The 15,738-nt window shown below is 51.7% G+C and overlaps 5 protein-coding genes across 5 annotated transcripts; all 5 read left to right on the top strand.

The window, feature by feature from the left end:
- Window positions 1–936: 936 nt before the first annotated feature.
- LTS14_002162 (uncharacterized protein) lies at window positions 937–4,446 on the top strand (the record flags this gene model as incomplete). The annotated part of the gene is made up of 2 exons (XM_064834869.1): window positions 937–1,327; window positions 1,382–4,446. 2 exons carry the CDS (start codon window positions 937–939, stop codon window positions 4,444–4,446), a joined length of 3,456 nt encoding a protein of 1,151 aa, XP_064697740.1.
- Window positions 4,447–5,799: 1,353 nt separating this feature from the next.
- LTS14_002161 (uncharacterized protein) lies at window positions 5,800–7,099 on the top strand (the record flags this gene model as incomplete). The annotated part of the gene is made up of 2 exons (XM_064834868.1): window positions 5,800–6,294; window positions 6,350–7,099. The coding sequence occupies 2 exons, from the start codon at window positions 5,800–5,802 to the stop codon at window positions 7,097–7,099; spliced, it is 1,245 nt and encodes a 414-aa protein (XP_064697739.1).
- A 1,095-nt stretch (window positions 7,100–8,194) lies between these two features.
- On the top strand, window positions 8,195–10,648 carry LTS14_002160 (uncharacterized protein; the record flags this gene model as incomplete). Its single annotated transcript, XM_064834867.1, has 4 exons — window positions 8,195–8,289; window positions 8,377–8,408; window positions 8,466–8,523; window positions 8,686–10,648. The coding sequence occupies 4 exons, from the start codon at window positions 8,195–8,197 to the stop codon at window positions 10,646–10,648; spliced, it is 2,148 nt and encodes a 715-aa protein (XP_064697738.1).
- Window positions 10,649–11,209: 561 nt separating this feature from the next.
- On the top strand, window positions 11,210–12,401 carry LTS14_002159 (uncharacterized protein; the record flags this gene model as incomplete). The annotated part of the gene is made up of 2 exons (XM_064834866.1): window positions 11,210–11,247; window positions 11,306–12,401. The coding sequence occupies 2 exons, from the start codon at window positions 11,210–11,212 to the stop codon at window positions 12,399–12,401; spliced, it is 1,134 nt and encodes a 377-aa protein (XP_064697737.1).
- A 1,856-nt stretch (window positions 12,402–14,257) lies between these two features.
- Window positions 14,258–15,502, top strand: LTS14_002158 (uncharacterized protein; the record flags this gene model as incomplete). Its single annotated transcript, XM_064834865.1, has 2 exons — window positions 14,258–15,170; window positions 15,222–15,502. The coding sequence occupies 2 exons, from the start codon at window positions 14,258–14,260 to the stop codon at window positions 15,500–15,502; spliced, it is 1,194 nt and encodes a 397-aa protein (XP_064697736.1).
- Window positions 15,503–15,738: the final 236 nt, after the last annotated feature.

The following is a 15,738-nucleotide window of genomic DNA, read 5'->3' as shown; positions in this document are numbered from 1 at the left end:
GCTGCTGGAGTCGCTGCTGCAGATCTCCAGCTTTTCGTACATCCAGACATTGAAGGTTGTCAGACAGAGCATTCATCAGATTTTGAAGGGCAGTGTAGCTGTCGAAGTCCTCTAATGCCGTCTCCACCACAACGATAGCGTGCGGCAGCGAGGTAGCAGGTAGGTCACTCGATGGAACTTCAGCAAGCAAAGCCGCGATAAGTGCCGCGACGCCTCTTATGCCGCCTAAATCTGGAGCAAAATAGCACACGCTCGAACACAGCGGAGCAATTGCTCTACCAGCCAGCAGATTCCCAACTCGACGGCGGGTGAACGGTCCTCTCAGATTGCCAAGCCAACTCGCGGTGCGGGTCCGCCCTTGGTGGCATGTCGTAAAGCCGTCTGCGCGTTGCACATCGTAAGCCTGTAGCTCAAAATCGATGTAAGAGAGATTGTGCTTTGGGTTACTGTCACTCCAGAGGTAGCAGAGACTGTGAGGCTGATCAAGTATGTTGTGATCAGACCGCTTCACATATTGGCGAAGCATTTCTGACTTGATTCCACGACCAATCATCAAGACCGGCGATGGTGATGCAGAAGACGAGACCCGCAGATTTGCAAGCGCCTGTGGGGATTCCCATAATGTAGTTGCCCCTTTGCTATGAGACATGGATAGCCAGGGTGTAACAGCATCGCCTGACATTGTGAATGAACGTTGTATCGAGAAGAACGGACAAAGGCAGTATAGTACCTACCAGGGATACTATATACCTGTCTGGTTATAGTCCGCATAATGTCTCGTTCTCGGGGGACGAGAACCCGGTAGGCAGGTTCCCGGATCTTTGGCCAGGCTCGATAGGTAACGCATGCAGTATACGAAGTGTACCGTACATGCCGCTGTGCACAAATATGTAAGCGCACATCCATGTAAGAACCATAGTATCCTCGGACTCGAACATGGACATCGATAGTAACGAAGGAGAAGAAGATGGAGGAGAAGGACGCCGTTTCCTTGGCTATGCACGCGTCGCCTTGTCAGCATTGCATTTCAATCAACAATCAGATCTAGGCCATCGGAACGTATCAGATCGCAATGTCAGCCGTATTCTCAGAATCTTTAAGATCGAAGGATGTCAAAGAAAGGACGAGAATCACTTCTTGACAGGAATCGTGGACGGCGCGGAGGATCTGCGTGAGGCTCTTACGTCAGCTCCTTCCGCATACGAGCAATTGCCGGTGCTGCCACATTGCCGGGTGGAATGCTTGAATGGGTTGCATCGCATTTTGGCAGCGAGGGAGCATCTTGACCAGAATGATCAATGGTGGATCGTTAGGCTCTATACCTCGGGTGTGTGCGCATCCTGATTGAACGCCCCGAGAGTGCTAATCTAATTCACTCCAGCATTCCCTCGACAGGAGCAGACCGTGCTTGCGGAAGAGTACAGGAATGAACAAGCATTCTCTGACGGAGAAATATTTCACAAGATCCGTACATATCATCACGAAGGTTCAAAAGCTGCGGAAGGAAGATGGTGGGCTCGACTGTCGCAGACAAAGCGCAAGGATCTACGCCAGTTGCTCAAGGACACAAGATTTGCTGATGCTTTCGATGCACTTTTACCATGGCCTGGGTTATGGGCTACCATCCGGTTAGGATCGCTACACCGTCTACTAACGCTGAAATGCGACGAGGAGCTGCTGCAATATCTTCGCCACATCTATAAGGCATGGACATCTATACTACAGCCAGTCAGTGATCAAAACTACGAGCCTCGCCACTTGGTAAACCGCGGCACAGTTGAGCAACTCCAGGGTCTGAGTCCAACCATGTCAACGGCGGACAGAGATATGGTTAACGAGCTCATGGCCCAAGCAGATATTTTCGAAGCTATCTCTTTGGCCGAGCACCGCTCACTAGTGCTTGAAGGACTTCTGACCTATCCTTCTATGATTCCGAGTCTGTTTACTTTCTTCGAGAATCTGAAATACCTGGAACCGTGTGCGAGAATCTTGCGATGCCTTCTCCCTGCTAGGCACAAGAAGTCAATTTTTGAAGCGTTCTCGGCGGCATACTTTCCTCCCGATCATGTAACTGTGGAGCATGCAGCTTGTGTCGTAAAGATCCACTCCAAAACTACTACTACACAAGACTTGTTGTACGCTTATCAACAGCTCTGGCTGTTCGCATTGCGGGACTGCGCTAGCATGACCCCCTTTACTCCTCGCAAGGAGCCTCACAAACCTAAGCCTTCACCACAGGAGTCGGACGGACTTCTATGGCAGCGCTTTGGCGAGTTGGCCTGGCGTGTTGGGTTCCATTTGACAGAAGCCGATAATCTTCGTTCCGAAGATGCTCAGCTACAGCGAGCCGGGCGAATTCTCTCAAGCGATAACTCGCGTGTGTACGATGAAGAGACCGTCCAGAGGTTAGCAAGTCTCCTGCGTACAGACTCGGTGGCCGAGCAGATATCACAAGAGGCGATGTTCACCACGAACGTGGATTTGAGCTCTGAAAGACGCTGTGGTCGCCCCTTTGAAGACGATTATCTAAACGACCGGGCTCTACTATTCTTGCCGCAACTTTACGCTTCCGCTTCACCGGTTGCTCTTGGACTTACTACGTTCTACTGCAAATGGTCTATGTTAAGAGCTTTTTTTGATATAAACGTGGTATTTGAAATGCTATTCAGATCGCTAGCCTCTGCTTACGTTTTCCAGGTTGGACTATCCGATGTCGTCGACGTTCAGGTAGGCATCGAGGCTCGTCCTGTCGCAGGTCCTCAATCTTCATGTGCGACGTGCACGACTTTGCTCGCTACACTCCAAGCGTCCCGCGATCGGTGCTCGCACCTTGAGCATGAAGTAACAGAAAACATTAGCCTTGTAGCACAACTGCAGCAGAGCTCGGAACGTACGGGCGGCGACGCTGCACGGTATGAGAACACAGTCAATCAGCTCAACAATAGCATGCGAGAAGCAGCAGACCTGAATGAGTCAAATACACGACTGCGGCGAAGCGCGGAAGAACTATCAGAGAATCTGGACCAGGCACGACGTGAAACGATTGAGGCAAGAACTAGAATCATCCAGCTCGAAAGTCTCGAGCATGACTTGGTCAATGGTCAGGACGATCTCGACCGTCTGAGGCGAAGAGCCGAAGAGCTATCCCGGACCTTAGACCAGGCAAGAACTAGGATTACCCAGCTCGAGAACGAATCAATTGAGCTGTCGGCGGTCTTGGTACGCCATAGACAAGAGGTGCAAGTACTAACAACAAGAGCTCTCTCGGCTGAGGAGCAGGTAGCGTCGAGCCAGGCTGCCGTCTTAAATCGAGAACGAGAGTTTGTAGACGAGGCGCGCGCACTTCGTGAATCCAAGGAGGCTGCGGAAATACTCAGTAAAGCTCTCCAGACTTCACGAGAACGCTTTGAGGCCAGAAACATCACTCTTGAAGAGGCTAATGGAGAACTACGGACAGCGAATACTGCCGTACGTTCGGAAGCCGAGCGAATGAGGGCAACGCTGCGCGAAAAATCTGAGATCCTGTCCGATATGGAACAGAAGCATCAAGTTGTCGAGAGGCGGAATGAAGATTTGCAAAGCCAGTTGGAAGAATCACAACGCCTCCAGTATTCCCTCAATGCTCAGACAGCTACAAGCTTTACTTTCGACTCAGCTGATGACGCCGACGCGGTTACAGATTCCGAAACTCAAAGTTTGAAGCCGACTCTTACAACTCGGAACCAGGCAGCATTGAACCAGGATCTTCTCGAGCGCCTTGAGAACTCACCGGACTTCGTCGATGCCATGTTCGAGTCTCTTGCTTACGACCCGAGAGAGTATACTCTAGTCATTACCGAAAAGACGGAGCAATCGTACTTGATCTTCCGAGTCGTCGACTTTGACAATATCGGGAAGACAATCGTCATGGATTGGGTGCTTCCAAAATCTCAAGCTAAGCACAGATCAGGCTTGCTAAATGAGAGGGGTGCGTCTACGGATTTCTTTCTTGGTGAGGACCATAAAAGGCTAGTGGGCACAAACTTAGAGCAATCAGCAGACTCATCCTATGTGTTTGAATGTTGGTGCGCGAAGCATATCCTGTGGGCCTTAAGAAAGGGTTCGGCTGCGAGGCTGGGGCTACAGGGTAAAGACTGGCCAGATTTGACATCTCTCCAAACCTTTGGTGTAGATATCCGAGAGAACCGCGTCTCACTAGAGAGGAAACGACCAGATCTGATACCAGGCTCAGCTGTCGGAAAGCGCAAACGTGAGCGCTGGGGCGAGCACGAAGTCGGTCCTCGTGGTTCATTAAAGATGAAGAGGCAGTTTCTACCCGCTCGACGGCGGGCTATTGAAGACAATTCGGAAGCTGGTCCCTCGCGACGAAAGTCGGATGAAGATGGTTCGGCTTATGAAGATAGTTCGGCTGGTGAAGATAGTTCGGCGGATGAAGAGTCACTATAGATAGCTTCGTACAGCCCAAGGGGTAAAACAGATACTAAATGATGCTACTCCTTCTTCCATGCGCCTGGGTATGCTACATCCTTAATACAATCTCTACCGCAAGCTCGCCTTGTATTAGCACCTCTCAGGAGGTACGCTGTCGCTTGGTTCTTACACGCGAAAGCAGCTCCTGGAGCCTGCCAGAATCTTCAACAGCTGTACCTGATGGCTCGTACGTTTCATCCGGCCATCCGTCGAGGTTCGAGCTTGCTGCTTTTCCTTCTGCATCGCTATCGGTACACGGCAAAGACTGGGCGCTTCTGCATCCGGACTTTCCAGCTTCAAAGATTTGGCCAGTGATTCCGAAGTCTAGATCGACACTTGGGCTTCTGCTCCCGCTGGGAAATGAGCTGATATAAGACGGCTGGAAGGCGTCCATTAGCACTGAATCACGTCTTTTTGGAGGTGATGGACTGTCTGGTCGACCGCGTCGGCCAAGTATCTGCTGCGCGACGTTCAAGGTGGATCTGCTCCGTGGAGTGCGACTTAGCGGCGTGCTAGATCGTGTTGGTCTAGGCGTACTGAACAAGCGTGACAGTGGTCGTGGTGATCGACTAAAAGAAGGTGTGCGTCGTCCGAGAGCTCTCTCTTCGTCATCTGAAGCAGCACTCTCGCTTCTGACAGTCTCAATAGCTTCTTCACCAGACATAAAGCTAAGAGGTGAGTACATCCTTGTCTTGGACGACTGCCAGCAAGTCAGTCATCGGACTAAAGGCAACAATACGGTACAACCTACTTTCAATTGCTCGTTGGTTTTTAGCCAAAATTCCTTGCCGTTAGGATGAGAATTGTAATGAGACAGTACGCCCTCAAGTTCTACAAATATCGCAGTTCGGCAGTCGTGTCTGGGCAGTTTCACGTACAGGTCGTTGCCTTTCTTGAACACTGTCTGCTCTCGTCGAGCATGCCCTTTGCGTTCGTTGACAGTAAGACCCGGCATTCTTGACGACATGTGCTCCGTCGAGTCGGAATGGTATTGTTGACAGTGCCAGAAAGCAGCTGACGATGTTTTAAATGCTGATTACCGGAAGTCGTCCATGTCGATGGCCATTTAGAGCGCCAGCTGCAAGCTGCTAACTGGCTATTAGATTGACAACCAACTAGAATAGACGCTCGGCACGCCGCCTTAGCCACAGACGGTTCTATTCCAGCGGTTTCATGTAGAGACGACAGATTTGCGCAGAATCTGGATCCCGCCTGCTGGATCCAGCCTCCAGGTTTTCTTGCGGAATAGCACCTATGTATGTGTATAATAGTATAAGGCGCCAGACACTTTCAGCAAGACTGATAGTCAAATCTTTTCACGCTGCTAAGATGGACATTGCAGCTAACAAACTACAACCTCATAAGTATTACGCAATTGCGCTTGGATCCTTGCTTATCCTCCTGCTGAGCTGGAATTTAGCCGCCGCTCTTGGTCATCACGGACGCCCCATCCTTGCGCTCGCGCGAAAGTGCCTGAGTCAGACCCTGATATCCGTGCGCTTAAACGGCTCTTCGGATGTGTCTGTGGCGGCAGGCCTTTTGATAGCCGCGCTGGCTGCAGCTAACATCCTCGCCTGCGTCATCTTCGTGAAAGACGTTCCCACGCTTGCGCAACGCTCAGGTACACTTGCTTTGATCAATCTCGTGCCTCTGTATCTGGGTGGATCTCGTAGCCTCTGGATCAACATCGCATGTGGCGTTTCACACCCGGTACATGGCTTCGCTCACCGCTGGATCGGGCGCATCTGCCTCGCACTCGCCATCAGCCATGGTTTGGCGAGACTGTCAATGCTGGAATGGAAAGCAACGTATATGCACGTCATTGTGAGTACGGACTACTGTTCTTGAGATCGTACCATTCAATAGCTAATGATGTTAGCTCATGGTATTGCTGTGTTTACTTGGTACCGCGTCGACCATTCTTTTGCGACGTCGATTTTACGAGGTGTTCGTGAAGTCTCACGTGGCGCTGAGCGCAGGCCTCCAAATCTGCTTATGGTTGCATATATCGAAGGGAAAGAATTTCGAAACCCTCTGTCTAGGCCTCGCTGCTCTTCTTTGGTCGATACACTATGCATTCTGGGTTGCACGTCTAGCCATTCGCAACCTAGGTGGACGGACAGTACCTCCTGGTTCTATCGTTGCACTTACGGACCAAGGTGGATCAGTGAAAGCTCTCGCCTTGAAGATCAGCTTGAGAAGACCCTGGAGACTGAGCCATGGCCAGTACATATACATCACAATCCCCAGTGTGCCTAGGACTGTAGGCTCAGCTGTCCAGTCTCATCCATACATGATTGCGTGGGCGCCCGAAGTCGCCGACAAAATAACCACGGAGCTTCACCTGCTTGTTCAATGTCAACGTGGGTTCAGCGATGTGCTACGACTAGCCAGGGCTACTGCTACGATCTGGATCGACGGACCATATGGGCGGGGACCAAAGCTAGACGACTTCGACAAAGTCCTCTTCTTGGCTAGTGGGGCCGGCGTAGCTGCTCATCTCCTTGCTATTCGTCATCTCTTACAAGGGCACAATGCTCGCACAGCGCAGGTCCGGAGACTATCTCTCCTTTGGGTCCTCGAAAGCGAAGGTCTGTTCTACAATCTGTTTTGCATGGAATGCAGCTAAGTGTGACACAGATCAAGAGCAATGGGCTCGCTCTTACATCGACCAACTTATGGACATTGACGAACGAAGGATCTTTACAGTCGTAGTGTCATTCCCAACTCTACCATCGGAGCCCCAAGGTAGCAGAACAAACGTTCGTCCTGCGCACCGAGACCGCTTTTACTACGTCGACGGTCAGATGGACCTAGGCTGGATGGTTATGAGGGAGTACGCCGCCGATGCAGGCAGCATGGCAGTTTCACGTAAGTATCCACGAAGTCTTCATTATTCAAGGACTTACTTCTCTCAGTTTGCGCTACGCCCCTGCTTGAACAGAAAGTCCGAGCCGCAGTACGCAGCGACACAAATGACATTCACTTATATACTGCCGCATTCGCTATGGATGAGACACAGGCGAGCAAGGAGTCCACAGCTAGATTTGTTCAGTCGAGCACAATCAGCTTCTAGATAGATCTTCGGTCCTTCAGCTTCTGCTTCGATGATGGTGGTTCCATATACTAGCTGTTGGTAGTATCGTTCGTTGTCGTTGTGTTGTGGTACAGCTGCATAGCCGTCTCTATACACATTACGGAATAGCAACCGTAATCTGCTCTATGCTATCTTCGTATACGCTTCTTTTCGAAGGTGTAGCGCTCTCTAGAAGCTTCTACAGCTATGTTGTAAGACGTATTTGCTTTGCACGCTATTCTTAGACAGTGTTATACACCTACGGTACAAGAGGGTTAGAGCTCGTTAGACGAGTGAATCCCAAGCGATGGGTCGGGTAAGTGACTGCTCTGGGGTTGGACGTTTCGGCGGGTTAGTAATTTAGGTTGAACATGAACTACCTACGTAAGAAACGTCCATTCTATATACATAGGAAATTCGTGTACTGACTGATCTGACTGACTACAGTCTGGTCAGTTCAGTTAGTGGTGTCTGATCCGATTGATCGAGTGCATGTCAGTCGTATCAGTTTCGGGAGCGGAAGCCTCCGCTCCTAACTTTCTGTCCACTCGCTTACCCCACCAATCAATGACATCAGTGTTCGTGACAGACAGACTGTTACCGACGCCTTCATCAATGGTAGCCAGGGGTGTCTGAGAAGCACGCAGCATGGCTTCTCTCGGCAATCCAGAGACGGCTGAGTCATCTCAGCGCCGTGGGCGAGCAGCCATGGCTGCGCAGGCGTGCCAAATATGTCGTAACAGGTACGTCAGAAATCTCGTGAGTGGCAGGTGTTCATCCGAAACTGCAAACCCACGTGACCCTTCGAAACAAGGCTGACTTTCATACAGGAAGAGCAAGTGCGACGCGATACGGCCGAGATGTAAGCTTGGGACTTCGTGCCTTTCTGCTTGGAGTAATGTTGCTGACTGTGAGTCAGGTGGCTTATGTCAACGACTCAATGTGGAGTGCGAGTATCGGGAGCCATTGCCTACGAAGTAAGTGATAATCGCAGTGGTAGGACGATGCCAAGCTTCACAGCGGACTATTGTCCTGACACCATGGCAAAGAAGCGTGATGAATGCTGGGTACTATGCTATCTAGCCTGCTATGACGGGAAACGTTCTACTACCGAGCGGGACACTAACAGGAGGTTGTAGGAAAGACAAGACGATGGTCCACATCCTCCATACCCTCACGCGGCTGGAGAACAAATTCGACAACCTGGCAATGATACAGTCTAACAGTCCAGATGTCAGCCCACCCGGCGCGCGAGGCCCAGCAAGCGGTACAACTTCAGAAGCATCTCTGATGAAACCCACACCGAGCGAGACGCCGCAGCAGACCACGTCTCGGAATCACTACGTTCACCTACAGCAGCCGTACCAGCATCTCACGGCTCCTCACATGATTATGCTGTGGCCGGGCATATACACTCACCTACTCGACTCCTGCCTTTCCGCCGCATCTGAATTACAATATGTCCTGCAAGAAGGCACTTCGTGGCTCATCAAGCGCGAGATGACCAAGCATCCTGAACCGCTACCTTCAGCTGTCGGCCTACGTTGCTTCGCGGTCAAAGTTGGCCCCACTGACACAGGAAGAGCGTCGAACGTAGTATTCCCGATGTTGACTGTTCAGCAAATCCAGGAATATTCCGATGCCTACTTCAACACTTTCAACGTGCTCTACCCGATCTTGAATCAAGAGAACTTCATGAACAGCATTATGCCAAGACTGTTGCGTGAAGGCTACGGAGACGGCGACCCACACAGCGTCCTGGCTCTGATGGTCTTCGCGCTCGGTTGCGTCGCTACCGAAGGTGTCTTCGAACGACCCGTCAGTGTTGTAGGCGGTCAACCGAGTGGCTTCCGGGGCGGCACTATTGATCAAACTCCTGGTCTAGGTATTTTTAACGAGGCCAGACGTAGGCTCGGATTCATCGCCACACAGTGCGATCTCGAAAATGTCCAGATTAGTCTGCTTCAAGCCACATATTACGAATCGACAGCGCGCCATCTGGACTTCTGCCGATCCACCGCTGCGGCTTCAACAGCTTGCCAGATCTTGCTTAGATATCAGCCCATCGACTGGGGATCTGCAGTTGGCGATCTGGTCAAACGTGCGTACTGGACCTGCGTCTTGAGCGAGGATCTGTACCACCTCGAGCTCGATTTGCCACAGACCGGCATACATGCGTTTGAAGACGAAGTCCCGCTTCCTAGCTTTCACGAAGGTCAAGAACAGCAACAAGGCGGCGGCTCCTTCCCAGCACAAGCCGGCGTGGAACGAAGCCACTTGCAATACCACTTCCTTGCCATGATCACGCTACGGCGCCTAATCGGGCAGATCCACAACGCGATCCATCGATGTGAGCGCCCTATGCAGGCCGAGCCCTTGTGGCGAGGTGGCTCCCAGCAAGCTACGGGAGGTACACACACCCACAAAGACCTCGCAGCTTCGTCCTCGCAATCCGAAAGCTACGACGACTACAGCGGTCCACCGGTCGCCGTCATCCGCGAGTTGGTCCAGCAACTCGATAGCTGGAGGGCGCTGCTGCCGCGACCGCTGCAGTGGAGCGATCATAATAAGTTCGAGTTTCCAGCGACGGATCCGATGACGAGAAGGCCGAATGAGCCGTTATTCAGTATGGATCAGGGACCGATACCGTTTGTGCATAAGTATAATTTGGATGTGGTGTGTGCTCAGCTGAGGACTAGATTTTACTATGCCAGGTTCATGATATACCGGCCGTTCGTCTACAAGGCACTGCATTTCCCGGAGCTGATGACGTCTGAGGACTGCATTTGCTGCGCGCTGGCGATTAAAAGCGCCTGCTTGTGGCCTCTTGCTATGGCGCCACCAAAGAACAAGAAAAGATTGGTGCCGCACTTGTTCGCCTGGACGCAGAATTTCATGGGTATCCTGCTCATCCTGAAGATGTGCACGGTGAACGATTGCCTGCGCCAGATCGTCGAAGAGGGCGGAGTGGTGGGTAGAGAGGAAATCGACAGCACGATTAGGTTGACGCTGGAGTGGATGAGGGATATGCGGCAGGTCGACGGGATCGCAGATTGGAGTTGGGGGATTCTGGAACCGCTGTATAACCTCCAGTCCAAGTGAGAATGAGACTGCAGAAGAGTATGGAGTCAGGTTTGCGTTGCGCAACAAGGCGTCTTGATGATGACGATGTATTTGATGCAACGGCGAGGGGGCCTCCTCTGAGGTCCGATTTGACTTCATTATTGCGCTGCCCTTCTCAAAGAACAAAGGTTAACCAGATTTTGAGCCGCTCTTCACTTGAACACGTACCTGCCGTGGAATGCAAGGTGGCACAAGAGAACAGCAGGGCAGAACATCGGTGCACTACTCCGCGGCACGGCAGGGACTTCAGCATCGCCTTGCTTGATGGAGCACTCTCGTCGTATCGAATGCCGCGTGCCTATACATGGTCTAGGATCTGCAATGCGGCTGCCTGGGCCAACGTCGCGGAGCTTTCCAGACACAGACGCAGTCCTCATTCTGTCGTGGCTGAGCAGCTTTGTGACTCACCAACGAGATCCAGTGACCTATAAAGTCTAGGCGCCCTCTTTTGCCTTCATTACAGCAGCAGCATCGATTCCAAGACCCAAGGGAAGCAGCAACGTGTTTCTTGATCACCTTACTGAATTACTAGGCGCTACGATGTCAATCACACGTGATGACCAGATTGAGTCTTCAAGGTGTGTAGCGACGATGTGTTCATTTCCAATGGTACGAGCTGACCACGCCTCGACGCAGGAGAAGTCCACTAATGGTGCACACCGACGAAACAATAAGCCAGGACAGCTCTTGCGCTTACGCCGATTCCTCGGCTCTCGACGCCCTCCTCGAGGACATCACCTACGCCCCCAGCACCGAAGTTGACAGTGAAGACGCTTTGATCGCCGAAACCACCATCAATTTCTATGTCACCTTCTTCGATCATGCCATTTCCAACGACAATGTCAATCCTTGCGGCGGCCCAGTAACCTGCACACATCGCGCTGCTGACGACGAAATTCTCACCGGAGATGCTATCAACATCGACGATGATACTACCATTGCCGACGACGCTACTACCATTGATAATGACGATAACAAGACCGACGACGGTACCGTGACCGACGACGATGACATAAGCGATGATGAAAATATCGCCCAGGCCGAGGTCGGCTTCTACGACGAAGAAGAAGGATATGTGGTGTCGGCTTTTGACGTAGATACTCAAGTCACTACCGGTTATGGGCAGTGGACGAAACATGCAGAAGCTATGGCCCCAAAGTCCTGGGAGCAGAGGTACAACAGAACCCACCGCACGCAGGTGGGAAGTCTCTGCGTGGACTTTGATGAACGGTTCAACGAGCTCGTACGTATGGTGCAGATGTGCCTGAGCAATGGGATGGATCAGCTCTACTCTGTGCTCCACATTCACCCACTCGGCACTCTCCGAGAACCTACCATCCGCGTAGTCGTCAAGCATTGGCATCTGCACTTAGACAATGCAAATCAGTCAGCTATACAGCTTGCGTACTCCGATCTTGGGCTCGTACCGACTGGTTTCACCTCTGGCATTCAGCTGCTCCCAGCTGAGAGGACGGGACAATCTACTGAAGCATTTTGGGCAGCACCGCTTTCTCCTGGAGAGACACTCATCCGACAGTCTGCACTTGGCGAACTCTGGGTGACAGCGGCCATGAGAGGCAACGAAGCATTTGTATCTGGTGATCGTCACCACGCTTGGGGCATCCTTGCCGTCGTCCGGGAGTCTAACGCGCCAGAATTCGCTGCGTTCATAGGCAAGATGTCGTGGGATATGCTCTCACAGTCATGGCTATCTGCTGGGTATTCCGCCTGACTGGCGGGGGACTCTATTGCCGCGTCGCAGACCCTCGATGCTTGGGAAAATGTTAGTTAGAAACTACGTTTCCGACCCCTATCTTGGGCCTTGAACTGGTGTCTGGCGAACAGTGCCCTACGTTTATGATGGTTGATCTCTGCGGCAACAACGATCTCAGATGCGACAAGGTTGCAGGCTGTGCGTCCAGTGCAGTACACCTCCAGAGCAAGGAACTGTTCTGCGTAGAAGGATTAGCTGAAATGCCGGGCTTGGCAATGAGACTGATGTGGGCCCGATGCACCACATGCGTCATATAGGTGGGAACATTCACGGCGGTCTTATAGAGTTCTGAACAACAGGATGGTCGATCTGCCTATCAAGCTTGCGTTTCTAGATGGCTACCCGGTCAGATATCTATGGAGGAGCGACGAAGCGCAGGTGCAGATACAGATATGGGCTTGGTTTGAAGAGCAGGCACCGCTTGCTTGGCTCTTCACGAAGGGTGGCTCGCAATATGCGGATGGACGTTATCATACATCTGTATAGATGCTAATTGAAGCAGCCGTGCAGTCGTCTTCACAAACGAATCCATCGAGATGCATATCTGAAATGATTATATACCGAGTCCTTACCTCTCTACGCAACTGCAACAAGTAAGGTACAGCGCTACTGTTAGTCCTGTGCGCTGTTTTAGCAGTAGTTAAGACGCCTGTGGAGAGGAAGCTTTGTAACCAGCGTGGCGTCAGATCATTCGCATGGAGTTTGGTGATTAAGGGTTGAACTCCAGCTTTTGCAACAACAAGCGTTCTGGCGCAATTCCCGACATTTGACAGTAGTGTACCTGCGGTCCGACAAGTATCCAAGTGGGCATTCCCTCGCCATATCATCGTGTCTTGCGTCCCGTAGCAGCATCCCATAGTCGCCCACACTTTTTTGCTGATGGAGTCTTCTTCCTTCATTAGACTCCTCCGTGCTATTCGGACGACAAGAAGGTCTAGCATAAGGCTTCTTACGTCAGGGATTGCCGTAGTCACATGATGAGGACAGGCCGCCTTCGAGCGCGAGAAGACGGTCCGCTGCTTCATGCCCCATTCGAAGTAAGTATAAGGTCGTAGATGGACTTGTAGCCGACGAATAGCACCAACAGTCTTGTCCCACTCTGCTACTGCTTCCAGCTCGAGAGATCTCGTGCCTACGAGATGGCGGTCTTCCTTTTGACATGTAAGGCAAGTCTCTAATCGCCTGTTCGAGTCCTGGAAGCATCGGCGCCAGATGGTGTCATGGTTATACTGCCAAGATGCGACGATTTCGGTGGAAAACACGTTGAGACCGTACAGAGTGTCGTGGCCTTCACGGTACACTTGGTGGCAACAAGCTAATAGGTGCGGGTGTAAATCAAGATGTTGATGTCGAGGTCGATTTCGTGGGCTGGCCCTCAAATTGGCTAGAGGAATTGCCTGAGTGGAGATGAGGCATTGCGCGTAAATTTGGTCGCGTATTTCGCGGGGTAAGTCGAGGAACGAAGTGCCGGTCATACTACTTTGACGAGAGCGCTCTAACAAGACTTTGAGGTCCGGCGATCTCTACAGAGATGCATTGCTAGATATAAAGCTTCACATGCAGGAGTACGACAAAAGTAGATTGACATGCCTTGGCACAGCAGTGCCTACGGATCCTCATCCAACTCCTACTTCCTGGATCCAGGATGAAGCATTACCGACTTCCTGGTACCTTGGTAGCAAGATTGCAGAAGTGGAAATATGTACAGCTAGTATTCGGGGACCTCGCTCTCTCAAACCAACCTTAAATATGAGAGCTCAGTCTCTTCTTGCGCTGGATCATTGCAAAGACTAACTACGGTTCTATCAACAGCGATGCCCAACTACCGACACGTAGTGCTACCAACGATCGAGGAAAGCCCAATGATGTCTCCAAGGGCTCCATGGGTATGCCCTCCAAAGACGCCATACCCCTACGAACCTATCAGAACTCGTGCATCGACGCCACCAGGCGGCGACGAAAGTGCAGCTATGCTGTTAGACCAATCCCCTGATTCTACGGAGAGTGATTACAGCGATTGTTATCCTGAACTGCTAGCGTTGTCACCGTCGACACCAGCTTTGGCAGCGGTCCACACAGCATATGATCGCGCTTACGATACTATCGCAATTCCGCACCAGAATTCCGCTAGACGTTACGAGTCTGGTAGTGGCCCTGATAGAGCGAACGACGAAGGATGCCAGCATCAAATATTCGAGTCGGATGGCCTCGTTTCGCCCCGCTATAAGGAGTCTGGTTCCGAAGTCACGAGCGCCTACAACCCTAGCTCCATCGGCCAATGGTCTGAAGACGATTTTTGGCAAGTCGAGACGATGTCAATGCCTGACCATACAGGCGAGGCTACCATCGCCGAAGATGATCTGCAGCAGCTGATCGAGTTCAATGCCGATGTAGCTGGCCAAGGCCATAGGGGGCGTCCTTGGTTCGAGTCTGTGTCTGTCGTAGGCAGTGAAACAAGCGAGGAGGATTGGATGAGCGGATCGCATCACAATACAACAGCTAAAGATGCATACGCCGAAAACTTATTCCAGAAAGCCAGATTCGCTAGGAACAATTCTGACGCTGGGAACCTTTCTCAACAGTCTGGCACCCCACTGTCTCTCAAGACGCTCGCAGATGCTGCTAGGCAGTTACAAGAAACCGAGCCACCTCAGTTAGTTAGATCAGTATCACCCTATCCTTGCAATTCCACGACAGGGAAGCGTATCAGATCGCGCTCGCCGGAAGGTAAGCTGGTCTTTGTGTATAAGGAACTTTTGCCGCGGCTGACAGAGGCAGGAATGCCTGCTGCAAAGGCTCGATGCCGAGAACTGCCTCACCTTGTCACAGACATAGGTCAAAATCTCACCCTAGTCCGTGGGCCAACTCCAGTCTCACCAGCCCGCTGCTTTACCGATATTGCAGCGGAAAAGACTACAGGTGAGGGAAAGATGTACAAGGTGATCTGGCGAGAGTCCTGGGTTCATGAGTCAAAACTCCCGTCACTCAGTCCTGTCCGACAGCACCACATCCAGCGCTTTGGGTGCGGCTGGCAAGTGCATCCCTACGAGTCCAGATAGCTCGGGGGTGCATGACGGCTGCAGAAAGTGTAGTGAGGTTTCGGATACTGTGTTGAATGTGAAGGGTTGGGAGGAGGAGTTTTACGGGGCTGCAAGCATCTTCAACGTCATCTGCATCTTTAGATCTCCTGTAATCGTAGCGTCCACTGTTACTCTCGCACGCCGATGTATAGCACTATCACATGATAAGATCACAAACATACAGCCAGGTGACGTGAGAGCCATGATTCTTGCTT

This window comes from Recurvomyces mirabilis (assembly GCF_035927965.1).
Source record: "Recurvomyces mirabilis strain CCFEE 5264 chromosome Unknown scaffold_4, whole genome shotgun sequence".
NCBI lineage: Eukaryota > Fungi > Ascomycota > Dothideomycetes > Mycosphaerellales > Teratosphaeriaceae > Recurvomyces > Recurvomyces mirabilis.
Note: the sequence above shows the minus strand (reverse complement) of the source record. Positions and strands in the feature narration are given on the sequence as shown.